The sequence below is a fragment of the Chrysemys picta genome, chromosome 2 (assembly GCF_011386835.1).
Source record: "Chrysemys picta bellii isolate R12L10 chromosome 2, ASM1138683v2, whole genome shotgun sequence".
Classification (NCBI taxonomy): domain Eukaryota; kingdom Metazoa; phylum Chordata; order Testudines; family Emydidae; genus Chrysemys; species Chrysemys picta.
Window position 1 is genome coordinate 265,356,000 of NC_088792.1, and position 14,070 is coordinate 265,370,069.

The 14,070-nt window shown below is 42.3% G+C and overlaps 1 protein-coding gene across 1 annotated transcript in view; it reads right to left on the reverse strand.

Moving 5' to 3' along the window:
- Window positions 1-2,701: 2,701 nt before the first annotated feature.
- EXT1 (exostosin glycosyltransferase 1) overlaps window positions 2,702-14,070 on the reverse strand; it is a 250,056-nt gene continuing 238,687 nt past the window's right edge. The window contains exons 8-11 of the mRNA XM_005287295.5: window positions 12,190-12,279; window positions 7,710-7,870; window positions 6,396-6,567; window positions 2,702-3,196 (exon numbers count right to left, since the gene is read on the reverse strand). Coding sequence (XP_005287352.1) covers window positions 3,011-3,196; window positions 6,396-6,567; window positions 7,710-7,870; window positions 12,190-12,279 — 609 coding nt within the window. The 3' untranslated portion in view covers window positions 2,702-3,010. The remainder of the gene's footprint in view (window positions 3,197-6,395; window positions 6,568-7,709; window positions 7,871-12,189; window positions 12,280-14,070) is intronic.

Here is a 14,070-nt window from a genome sequence, read left to right on the forward strand (position 1 = left end):
GCGGTTCATATGGAAAGAAAGCCACTGGTTGGAATATCCCGACAGGAGATCATGTACTAACAAACAGTAATAGTATTGTGCACTTCTGGATCTTACTGATGAGGAGCTTATATGTTTTGCTACAAACATTAATTAAATTAATCACCCCTCCAGGAGATAGACATTACTATGTCAATTTTACAGCAGGCTAAACTGAGGCACACAGTGATTAAGTGATTTGACCAAAGCCACATGCGGAATCAGTGGCTGAGTTAGGAATAGAACCCAGTAACTCTGACCCAACCACCTTCAGTCGTTCTCTGGCTTCGAGAGCATGCTCTCTCCATCCCCTGTATCAACTGTCTAGACCAGGTGTTCTCACAACAATTTTTTTGATGGCCTCAGAGTGTGGCCACCAACTCTTGCTGCTAGCTGCTCTGACAATTTTTCCTAAAATATTTAATTAACTTTAGGAAAAAACAAATAAATATGTACATATACATGTCCAAATCATTGTAATTTATTTGTGTTGTTTTTTTTTTTTTTTTTTTTGCAGATAAAAATAACGTACAGTTGTCTCTATTCTTTGCTGGATCTAAACAGAATTGAAACACTAATAAGGTGCTTTGCACGTTCTTGTCTTTTGTTGTTGTTTTTAAAAGAGTTGCTGGCTAGTAAGTCTGCTGCAGTGAAAAGTGATGCTAGCATATTAATATCACTTTGCACAGCCTCCCAGCTAGCTGCTAAGTCTGCTGTGAAAAGTGATATTAACAAACATACAAGTATCACTTTTCACAGCAGACTTACTCAGCACCAGCAAGCCAGGGGCCAAAGTAAACCCTGGATGGGGAGGTGGATAGGGAGGCAAGTGGGCCAGGGCAATAAGGGGAATGGGTGGGGGTGGCTGGCAGAGGCAACAGGGCCAGGGGCAATAAGGGGAATGGGTGGGGGGCTGGCAGAGGCAGCAGGGGCCAGGGGTAATGGGGGGTGGGGGGTGAGCCCAGGGCTGAAGCCTACTGCTGCACAGCCAAGGGCCAGGGCTGGAGCCTGCTGTGGCACAGCTTGGGAGATAGAGCTTTGTGCCCTGCACCCGGGGAACAGGGCTTGGACCACAGGGCGGAGATGAAGCCTCACGCCTGGAGCCTGCTGCTCACCACCCCAAGGCTGAAGCCTGATCTCACTGTCCCCACAGAAAGGTGGAGAACTCACTGGCTGCCTGCTCCTCCAGCGTTTGTGTCCCCAGAGGGGAATAAGGCCCAGCCCCTGCTGGTGGCTCCATGGGAAGGGCCGCTGCTTTCCCCCCCTTTCCTCCAATCACCACCCAGGAGTGTGGCCACAAGAAAAGTCCCTGGTGGCCACATTTGAGAAACACTGGTCTAGACACAAAGGAATGAGGTAAGGAATGCTCTGCAGTGGTTTTATCTGGGGCCAAAGTCACACCTTCTTGCTGTTATTTTAACACACTTTTTTGAGCGTGATTATTGTTATCAAATACCCAGAGACATCTCACGGAAATATGTGACAGTTAAAACAATTGATAAAAGTGCTTATTTATCCAATAGATTGTAATCGCTTCTTTTTAGCTTAAATCGGTGTTTTTATTTTATTCCCACAATTTAAACATATACGTAACTAGTTCACACTATGGCGTAAATAACGGAAATGTTTCTGTTTGAAATGAGAAAACCATTTGTGAGTTATAAGGAGAACAGAAAAGCACCTGGAACTACCAGATCTATCTTTGGGCCAGATTCTACCTTGAGTTACTGTGGGTTAAATCTGTAGTAACTACTGCCACTGATAGACATACTCCATACCAACAGAACTCCAAGATGGAATCTGGCTACTTGCTTTCACTCTTACAACTACAAAATACCTAGACTGATTTGATTTTCCTCAATACAACTGGTTTCAGGCAAAGTCCTTATAAGTCAAGCTCTTCCTCCCATCCCCCTTCAAAACAAGGGGATTAAAATGGGAATGTTGATAGACCCTTAACTATTGTGACATAAATAATGCCACCATGATACATATTCCCATGTGCACAAGAAGAGCAACTCATGCAAACTGTAGCTTACCCATCACTGTAGCTATAGCTGCTATATTTTCCTCCACTCATAACAGGTATATAATAAAACAGAACTTCCAAACTCCTGCCACACCCTGATGAGAGAAGTCAGGATGATTTCTTATGATTCATTCATAACTTGAATATAATCACCACCAATAAAAGGCATTGGATTCCTCCTCTTTGACTTTCATCCTATCTGTTTTGTTCTTTGTGCAAACCAGACAATTGACTAATATTTCCTAGGCATCAATCTTTTCTCCCCCATTTAAAAAAATAGGGTTTAATTGTCTTTGTTCCCTAAACAGAAGGATCTTAACTATGCTTCACTAAATGGACATTCTTCAGCTTTCCCTCTGTGCAATAGAATGGTTGATACATTTAATGTTATTGACTTGAGCAGTGAAAGAGAAAATTAAAAAACTAAAACCAAAAAAGGCATTAAGTGAAACAATGTTTAATTTCTGTCCTGTTTGTGCTTGATTTTTTTTTTAAACTGCTGCATTTTCTACCTGTGAGAGCTGAACTTTTAATTTTGCAATTTTCACTCAGTTTTCCCTGCAATGATATTAAAATGCTTGTAAGAAAGCAATGGCAGCTTCACATGTTTGTAAGAAAGGAATGGCAACTTGGAAATATTCACACCCAACACCATTTTGATTAAAGAAAGAACTCTGTTTTTAATAGTTGTGGGTTTTTTTGATCATTAAAAAAGTTTTAACCTGCATAGCAATCATTTCAAAAATAATTATTTAATGTTCCATAATGAAACTGTACACAACCTAGTCTTGAACGACAGAAGCCTGGGAGGTGGTTTGAAGCAGTCCAGCACAATGATTCCTTGGAGCCACACAACTCTGCTTTTCACTTGCATGTGTTTTTGTCCTCGTTACAGTCTGGCTCCAAGTGTCCGTGGATCTGCACTGGGCATGGAGAACAGTTCAGGCCCCTCAGCAGGGCTCCTCAAAGTCGTTCAATGTCTCGATATTTCTTCCTCAGGATGGAGACCTGATCTTTAAAGAGGACAGGGTCAAGCCTCATCTGAGAATGGATCAGCGGCATATAGCCAAACCAGCTGGCGAAAGTGTTCATGCAGCTCTGCCGCTGGGCAAAATGATCGGGGTCAGCCCAGCGGGAAGCCCTGGAAGTCTGAATGGAGAGAAAGGAAATGCTAAGTCATCGTGTCAACAATGCTCTGTAAATGGCAGGAGACAAGAGGTTATCAAGGCTGTGCTGTGAGGTGATCCCAGCACCTCATCACCTGGCTCTAAAACCTCAACATAGGGCTGAAATTTGGTAAGAAATACATATTTGGTACACCTCTACCCCGATAGAACGCTGTCCTCGGGAGCCAAAAAAACTTACCACACTATAGGTGAAACTGCGAACTTGCTTTGATCCGCCGGAGTGCGCAGCCCCGCCTCCTCGGAGGGCTGCTTCACCACGTTATATCCGAATTCGTGTTATATCAGGTCGCGTTATATTGGGGTAGAGGTGTAGCTATAGTTCAAGCCACGTGGATCAAATTCTGACCTTAGTAACAGCTGGACAATATTCTTACTTATTATTTGTATTATAGTGGCGCCTAGGAGCCCGAGTCATGGACTGGGACCCATTGTGCCAGGCGCTGTACAAACCAAAGAGAAAGACAGTCTCTGCCCCAAGGGGCTTACAGTCTAAGTGTAAGGCAAGAGACAACAGATGGAGACAGACAGATGGGGGAGTACAAGGAAATAATGAAACAATATTGGTCAACATGATAAGCAGTGCATGCCTTTGCCTTTGTGACTGTTAAAAGTCTTTTGGTTTATGATGATCATTAGGCTTGTTTAGAACAGAAATATCTCGGGATAAATCCCCAGAAATACGTCAAAGCATTACTCTAGAATCTCTCTATTTCAACCCAATTCCCAGATTATTTTTGATAGCGGACAATAAAACATTACTCCCCCGCAAAAGGCCAAGCCATTGGGGGTGCAAATGTCAGAGCTAATTGTGCAACCTTCAAGCTATATTCTAACACACGTCATCAGTGGGCACCCATGGCAGCTTGACTAGCCAGAGTGCTCACGTAAGAGCTTCAAAATGGCCCCCAAACTAACGGCTCAGGTGCCGTTGACCTATGGATCTATAGACTGAGGCCTATGAGAGTTGGAGGAAGCCATAAAATGCCTAATTCCTGGAGTTGACGTTGGAGTCAATTTCAGTGGAGAATGTTGAGCAGCTCACAGGACTGAGCCGTAAGAGATGAACACTGTAACACCATTATAGTTTGTCAGGTCAAAAATTCATTTTGAGGGCCCAGTCCTGCATCCCTTATGTATGAGTAATTCTACTGAGTTCGTGAGTCCAGTGGAACTTCTTAATGCAAAAACTCACTCAGGTGTGTAAGTGTCAGCATGATCAGGGCTGTAGAATATTGCCTACAAATAAATGGCACTGCAGGTGCACAGACAGCACAGCACGGTGGATGGAGCCAGCACAATACACTTCGATAGAGAAGTAGAGAAAATAAACTGGAATCACAAAAGTGATTACATCCCATCAGGTCATGCTAATAATATAGCACTTTTCAAAATTAGTATGAAAGCCACATTTCGTATATACCTAAAATACTAACAACCTTATTTTCAGAGGTTCTGATCATCCACAACTCCCATTAAGGTCCATAGCAGCTATAGGTACTCAGCACCTCTGAAAAATCAGGCCCTAAAAGCTTTGAAGGAGTTGTTATTCTCTATTTGGAAAATAATGCACCTCACTGTATGTAGGAACCCACTCAATCCAAAACAATTCTTCGAAACAACAGACTGTAAGTGCTCAGAAAGTGCCATTAAAATCGATTTTGTGCCATCTCTCATATGTTTGCATGACACTTTACTTTTGTTTGTACTGCAATTTTTTTTTTAAACAGCGGAAACTCAAGGTGTGTTCATTAAATGTTAAAACAGTGATAGAGTCAGGGAAACTGGCCAGTTTAACTCGAACAGTAGATTATAATGTGTACTAATCCCAGACACTTGATTATATGTAATCACAACAGGGCAGGCTAGGAAAAGTGTGCTGGAGGATTATAGAAGACAGCCAGCCATTAGCATTGAATTTCCATATGACTATTAATTGGTGTCACAACCTTAAGGTTCTGTTATGTTAATTTTTTATTTGTCTTTTCAAGGGATTATGAACATGGACCATTCAGTTTGTTTTAGGAAGACAACTGTAGTTCATTTTTCACTTACATCACCATCTCCTGCAAAGACAAGCCTGTGTATAGTGTGAACTGAAGAGCCAAAGTACAGCTCTGTGGATAGCAGAAGGTACCTTCTGAATGGTGCAGATGGAGGCATTTTGGCCATGTCAGGCCCTCTTCTGGGTGCTTCAGTGAGCACACCAACCAGTGGTATCTGTGGCACCAGAGCACTGAATTGTTAGTACTATCAATTGGAGCCATGGTTATGCCCTCATCCAACTCCCGTCTTTCTCTTTGGTGTGCAATACTGGTCTCCTTTCTTCCCTCCAATACAGTAGCAGCATTGGCCATGGGCTGCCTCCTGCACAGATATGCTGGGGGCGCTCTGTGTCCTCTACTCCCACGACTCACTTATGCAAGGCAAGAACACTAGAACGCCATGCTTGCAAAGTTTCCGTGTTATAAAAGGTATTCTTTTCAGGGGGCAGGATCCTTAATTAGTAGCTGGAAAAGGCAAATCTGCTCACTATGAAAACTAATTTTAAAATAAATAATTCGCCTAGGAACTACAGAGGCTATTGATCATATTGTGTCAGCAGCGAGACAAATATAACAGCATGTGGATGGTTCTTCCTTATCTCCTTAACGAAGCAACTTGAAATAAACATTTGAAAATAACAAATTACATCTGTTGTGACCCAGTTTAAGAACACTGCTCCAGTCACATTGAGAATGTGATATTATTTTTAAATAGCACAGTACATTACATTAATTAATAATCATTAAAAAAAATTTTTTTTTTTTTTTAGAACGGCACAATAGGCTTGCATTAGAAAATTCTCTTAACTGAAATTCAGCTGTCATGGAATCCATTACATGAGTTTAACATCACCATGAATAAATAAAACAATATGGGAAAATGAGGGAGAGGACGTTGCATTCCACAGGCAGATATTTACCATCTCTATTGTTGGACTTTCCTTCGGTGCATTAAAAATGTTCCCAGATTCATTTATGATTTTATCAAACAAGGAATCATGAAAAATTGAGCAGAATTTCATTCAGCCCAGAGGTCTCCTACAAAACATGTCTGGTCTGGAAGCGAAAAGTGATTTTACCAAGATGACTCAACAGATCAAACATGCTCTAGTCACATACCTGCCCCATCATGGTCTCCTTATACTGTTTTTTCTGTGTTACTTTGATTGGAGGCAGTTTTGTCACAGCGGACACCAAAAAATTCATTAGAATGTCCTCACAATTGGCCAGTTGGTCCACCATATTCTTCAGGCTGGCAGGCAGGTAATGAGTGTACAGGTAGTGATAATATCTAGAAAGCCAACAACAGGGGCATTAATGAAAGTCTTTGCCTTACTGGGGCTTATGGACGCCACAGGATTTCAATCCCAGTTGAGGCCCTAACTCACTGTGTGCCCCTAGGCACATCATGGGACCTTTGTTGCCTCATCCATCAAACCAGAAAAGTGGGGAGGAAAAAGCAGGATGATACGATGAACTAAGCTATTAGGGATACAAAAATTAAAAACTCCACTGGGCCTTTCACAATTACTGGGAGAGAAATAGGGTTGACTTTAAATCTTAAACAAGATAATGCAAGACTAGAATTTGGACTAGCCCACGTGCATTGTCGTAGCCAAGGTGGGTAACTGTAAGGAAGAGCATGTGGAAGCAAGAAAATTTAGCGGATGTGATTGGAGAGAAAATGGAATGTGGCCGAATAAGGCCTTCACAACTGCAGTTCAGATGATTCTGTTGTGGACCTAAATAAATCTAGATCCCTCTTTAACCGGTGCCTACTTCCTCCTTTGTGGGGAATGGATCAGATACAGCAGTATAATTTGACTTTATTAAAGGCTAAGAGAGGCCTCCTATCTACCCCTGCTCTACTGAAGTGGTAATAATGTGAATTCTTGCCACTATATGGTGCCTGAACTGCGAGGGGTCACTGCACTAAAGATTCAAGCGTGGCTGGAAGAGTTAGCAGGTCTACTGGCCAGGACAGTCAGCTACCACAAACCCATAGTCAGTCTGGCACCAACCTTCACTCCTCTGCACTACAGGCCATTTGGCCCAGGAGTTTAATAAATTTGGGGCTTCTTTGAAGTGCATAATTCCTGGTGTTAAAAAGAGCAGTTAGACTGCCTCAAAATACAAAAGAGATCTAGGGAACACAGTTGTTATCATTACCAGATCCCCAGAGCCAAACTGGGAATTTAAATAATTACCCTATAAGCAGAGGAGAGCTTCATCTATTCTCTACCTACGTTTCTAATAGGATTCTCCCCCCCCCTCCTTTTTTTTTGAAGGGGAGACAAGAGTTCCTTTTTTGGGGAGAGAGGGAATGATAAGATTTTCATTCCTTCTTTCAGTCAGGAACAAATTTATTCACCACCTTTAATAAAATAAATAAATAAAAATAATAATAAAGACAAAGATGCTTTGGTTTCTTACTTGTGGTAAATAGCAGCTCCTGTCAATACCATGGAATAGTCATTAGTCCATTTGGATGTATAGCCCCATCTCTCCTTAGTATTATCCCAAAAGTGACTGCGAGCAGGGTACCCTACAATCCTCTCCGGAAAACTCTGCCATACTGTAAAGGCAAAATCCACCTGCAGGCAAAGACACATGCCCAATGAATAATCAAACTGTTTCAGTAATTGTCAACAAAACAAAATATTATCTTGCCACTAATTCATAATTCAAAATCTTGGAACTGTTGCAAAACATTAATTCGGTGTATTCATCAGTAAATTAAAGCGATTGCTTGACATTTTGCCCTATAATTATGCACATTTTAATTTTTTCTGTTAAAGGAAGTCTTGAGCATTGCAGCATTACATTAACATTTTGCAGATATGCCCTTTACAATTCAAACCTTTTCAAACAGAATCGTATACGTGTGTGCATTTATACTTCTATGCCAGGGATGGTCAAACTTACTGACCCTCCGAGCCGCATACGACAATCTTCAGAAGTTCGAGAGCCGGAGTGCCACTGCCAGGGCTCGGGGCTTCAGCCCTGCCACAAGGTGTTGGGGTTAGGGGCTTCTGCCCTGCAGAGCTGGGGGGTCTCGGGGCTTCAGACCCGTGGGAGGCAGCTGCTGGGGCTCGGGGCTTCAGCCCCACTCCCGCTGAAGCCCCAAGACCCCCTTCCCTGCTGCCGTAAGTGCTGGAACTAGGAGTTGAAGTGGTTTCAATTATATACAGGGTTTACAGTTTGGTTTAATGACTCTCAGCACCCCCACTATAAAAATTATTCCAGCGCCCCTGCCTGCTGGGCAGAAGCTCCTAGCGCCACCACGCCGCTGCAGGGCAGAAGCCCCGAGTTCTCCCAAACAATCTGGTAGGCCGAGACTGGAGAGGGCATGGAGGGCTTCAAGAGCCGCACTTCAACTGTAAAAGAGCCGCATGCAGCTCATTAGCCACAGCTTGGCCACCCTGTTCTACGTCATTGCACATCCCCTCATCCTGCACCTTTAAGCATCTCAACTATACTCTGTGGACGAATTCAATGTTATTAACTCGAAGCATTTTAAAATCATACGTCGGGTCCTCCAAAAACAATGAGATTCGCTCAAAAATCATGTGGTTTTTTTTTAAATAATAAATATGGGGTTCTATCTATTTTCCTTCTGGTTTTTCTGCTTTTAGGATACACTTGGGTCATGTTTTAAAGTTTTTCTTTGCAGCCATGACGGGCAAAAACTTACTAAAAATAGATGAGATTCTCATGTAGTTAACATGACTCCAGGAACTGGGGCTTTCTGAAAAATACTTTATCAGCAGCCTCATGATAAAATTGTGAGAGCTGGCAACACTGCTAATTTCTCTTTAATATTCCAGCCTCTGAGCACAAAAAAAAAAAAAAAAATGGGTTGCAGGAGGTCAGGAAGCCCATCAAGAAGAAGAAGGGGAGCAAAAGCCAACTATAAATCATGGCCAAAATCATGCAAACCTACTGAGAGCTACACCTCAGTTCCACACTAAAACCATTAATCCGCACTGATGCCTGAAGTTCAACCTAGACTCAGACAAAACTTTGCTCAAAAAACCTCTCAATGAACCTTTCAGCAAACATGACCAGAGTTTCAGGTTTGTGGTGTTAAGGAGTCACACATATTTCAGCTTTAACACAGTAACACTTCTGTTAGAACAGTTACATTTCCTTGTAATTATTGCCAGAGCTTTTTCATTTACAAATTAGTGTGTGAAAGAGAAGAGACACAAACATATTGGAACATGCAGTTAGAGGCATATTCTATTCTTTCATGTTATTTGAAGGAACTTGAACCAAATGGAAAGCCAATGCAGCTAAAGTTGTTAATTCTTGTGATAATGATTTGGATGAGATCTGAACTAACACATCAAAGTACTAAAGTTGATCTGAAGGACCTTTCCTGTAAAACCTGACATCTGTTTTCTTTAGATGAGTTTGAGAATCTTAGGTTAAGAAAAATAAGAATAAACCATCTATATCTACAAATCCCTACTACTACTAATAACCCAGCTAATGTCCTCACTCATGTATTGTTTAAATATCTGTCCTTGTAATGGAAAGAAGCATTAAAACAAGCTGAGCTCCCTAGGAGAAGACGAGCCACAGTTTAGCCCCTTAAAACACTCCTTGTCCTAGATAATTTTAAGCAGCATTACCACTCAGCTGATCAGCAGGAAAAGCAACCAGTCACTTCAATCCCCGTATCATTTCCAACCTATACTGATTTCTAATTGCTTCCCATATAAATATCCCTCCAAGCAGCACTTTTGGGCTGCTACCCGTGGAAATGAAAACAATAGCAATTAGGCTTCATTTCATTATGAATGAAAAACCTTTATTAACACTAGAGCAAAGAGTGGAAAACGTGTCTGGTGAATATTCATTCACACTTGAAATGTCAGCTTGACCGTGCTTGTGAATTTTTTGTTTGCTTTCCCTAGGATGAACGCTTGGGAAAAGTGGATTTTAAGTACAAATGTTAGCTGAAAGGGAATTCTGAACTCAACAATTCAACTACGTTTGAAATGCAGTTTAGATTTATTTACATAAGCCATCCAATCAGGGAACAGAAGCAATATCAAGGCCCCGATCCTGAAAAGAAAACCATGCAGTAAACTCCTGCCCCCACGTGCAGTCCCACTGAAGTGAATGGGGCTCTACCTAGGCTCAGTGGCCTACCCACATATTTCCCATTGCAGGACAGGGGCCCAACTGACGTATGACGCTAACACACACAGACACACACATTATTTTGAATACACCTCTACCCCGATATAACACGACCCGATATAACACGAAATAGGATATAACGCGGTAAAGCAGTGCTCCGGGGGGCGGGGCTGCGCACTCTGGCGGATCAAAGAAAGTTTGATATAACGCGGTTTCACCTATAACGCGGTAAGATTTTTTGGCTCCTGAGGACAGCGTTATATCGAGGTAGAGGTGTATTTGCAGCAAATTATTCAGAGCAGTGAAAATGCTGCAAAGAAATTAACAAATCGTTTCACAAAACAAGCAAACGTTAAAATTCTGCCACATCTTTAACATAAAAAGGGGCCAAACTCAGTGAAAAACTGTTGCAGATTATTTGCCTTGCGTAACCCAAAAAGGGTGCAATGACTAGGATTACAACCACTAAAACGGGTGTGTGGTGGAGGGTAGTGACGGGAATAACAAAGTGGGCTGCTGGAGTACCTTGAAGGAGACTCTGGGTAAAATCCTGGCCCCAAACAAAATCAGAGTTTTGCCATTGACTTCAAAAGGGCTAGGATTTCACCTTGTCTTGAGTAACAATCTTGAGCCGCGGGGCAGTGCAAGGAGTCTTCCTTGGAGAACGCTGGACTTTGTCCATGTTATCTCACAGAGGCGGTGTTCTTCCCATTCTGGCAGGAATGGCCCAGGTGTGGCCTGAGGGCCAATGCTGCCCTCTTCTACAATACAGAGTGCAGCACATGGGGACTACAGTGGACCTCCCCATGGATCAGCTGCATGCTGGGACTAGTAGTTCCACACTGGCAAGGTGACTCTCTGAGGTAAATTATGTGTAGTCTGAGGGCTTATAGCAAGCTGCCAATGCAGCACTCAGTCTGGCAAAACTTGGGCATCCCTGCCTTAACGTAAGCCGTAATGGCATCATCTAAAGGGCTACAACTACTGAGAATAGTAAGAGCAGCACTGTGAGGGAAAGTGGGGAGAAAGAAATGGTTCTGGATGTGATGAAGGAGGGGGAAAAGAAAAGAAGACTGAAAAGAAAATCAAGTCTCCAAGCTTTTCAATAGCCACCATTAATAATGTATTTCCGATACATTGTACTTCTATATAAACAGTCATTAGTCTCCTCTGTGGTTTTCAGGACAAGCTTCCAGAAATCAATACTCATCCCAGTTGTAAAAATTGGTTTTCTACAAAAACTTTCCTTTCTCTGCCTTTTTTTTTTTTTTTAGTGCAATCTTGCTCCGGGCACAAATGGCGGAATGTCTCAACCATTATGTATCTCCAGCTCTACGGTACAGTGATACAGTTAGCGCATGTGTGTAGGAGAAAAATCAAAACACTTGTAGGCAGAAATACTGTCTTTGAAGCAGAAATAATGTCCCACCGTTGAAGCTAATGTGTAGGAAAGGGAGGAACCACGATCGGCACAGTGGAAATATAATGCTAAAACAGACTGCTGTTAGCTGTCCACACCCGTCTATGTTACTAAAATGATAAAGAAGGGAAGAACCACATGCTAACGATGCCAATTAACCATGAAAAAATCCTCTCCTGCTGGCAGGTGGCGGCAAGATTTTTGAGACAAATGCAATACATTAAACCTGGGGTGTGAGCAGGAAATATTATAAGACACACACGCTCTGGCAAACAGGTCGTAAGAAGAAGGGTGGGCACCAGGCTGGAAAAGCCGCAGAGATTTCAAGAGGATGGGTCTTACCTCGGTGGTTGAAAGCACGGTGTCCTCGTCAAGGCTTAGCACAGCATCTGTGACTATGTTGTCATAAGGTAGGAAGCGACTGCTCATAACCTGTGGGTTTCAAAAAGAGAGGGGAGGGGGAAATCACTTGAGACACTCATTTCCAAGAGAAGGGGAAAATAACCCTTCTGCATATTCTATTTTACTCTTCATTCTTATTTCATCCGTAGCACATCGTACATCTTTATCTGATAGGAAGGATTTCTCAGCTCAAGGGTGAAAGGCTGTCATTTTCCATCAGCCCAGCAGTCAGCTTATACCTTGTACCTGAGGAATTAATTTCTGAGCAGATCTGTCTCTCTTGAGCAGGCTGCCTTCCTCCAAAACCCAAACTGTAACTGCATCTGCTGAGAATTAGACAGATGTAGGGTTCTTCATGGCTGACACCTGTCTGGCAGTTAGAGTTGTTCCTCACCTCCCCCTCTGCCACCGCCACCCCCCCACCCCACTGTGTGAGAGTAATATAAAATTAAGTGCTCAGAGAGACCTTGCACCTTTGACAGGGCCATTCTGTTGGCAAGCTAATGACCCCAATTTGCATCCCAGGCCTTGTCTACACACGCAAGTTGTACTGATTTAACTGTATAGTTATAGTATAGTTGAAATGGTACGGCCCTCCATGTGTGGACGCAATTATAATGGTATAAAAGTGTTTATACAGGTATAGCTATTCCTGTATGGGAAGGAGAGAATAAGCTATAGAGGTAACAAGGCATTTTTATACAGGTATAACTGCATCCACAGAAGGCATTATACTGGTATAAAATTGGTGTGTAGACCACGTTTTTTATGCTAACCTGGGATATGTCTCAGTGTAATGGGAACTAGATGCGAGATGGGAGGAAAAAGAAGATGACAATAAAAAAGGGGAATCTATTTAGGTAATTTTTGGTCGGCATTACCAATGGGATCGAAGCTTTTTTTGAGTACTGAAAAATGGATATAAGAACACTACACACGTATTCTTTCCCCCCGCCCCCTCCTTTTCCAGCCTGTAGGAACAATTGCTTGATTAGTTTATAGAGTGTGTGTGTGTGTGTGTGTGTGTGTGTGTGTGTGTGTGTGTGTGTGTGTGTGTGTGTGTGAGAGAGAGAGAGAGAGAGGGTGTATTGTATGTGCCTAACTCTAACAGATACCCGTGGGGCCTATCTCTTTATTATACTTTGGCAACACTTGTACAGCTTGTCATGCCAATAAAGCATTATTGAATCGCACTGTGTGTGAAGAAATCATTGAATGAAAACTAAGATGAAGAGATGAGTTTTGCAATTAGCTCTGAAAACACATAGTGAGCTCATGTGGAAGTGAGTTCCACAGTCCTGGGCTAGTTCCTGTGAAAGCTCGGTCTTCTACACAACTGTCATTGTTCTGGTGGAATTTAGCTGTCATGTGAGGTCATGACTGTGGAGGAAGGGACTGTCTGGTAGGTAGCCATAGTTATTCCTGTGGAGGGATACCAATAACAGAACTGAGTTCAAACTTGGCTCTGTGTTCAATGGGAAACCAGTACAGAAAGTAAAAGAGATAAGATTGGTTTCCATAGAGGATTTCTAATTGGCACTAATATATGAAGAAAAATAATTCAGTGAGGAGGGGGGAAAATAATCCCATGCAATTAAACACTTACACTGTTCTTATAGTGAAAGAACAGAAGTAGAAGTCAGGAAATCAGAGTTCTGTTCCTGCCTCCTTTACACACCTACTATGTGAGCATGGGCTAGCCATTCATTTTTATCTGTATCCAAATTGTGCCAGTTGTAAAATGGGTGCAATAATGTGTCATTGTTTCACAGTAGTGTTATGAGGCTTGAAGTGCTTTGGGATCCTTGGATGGAAGGCCCT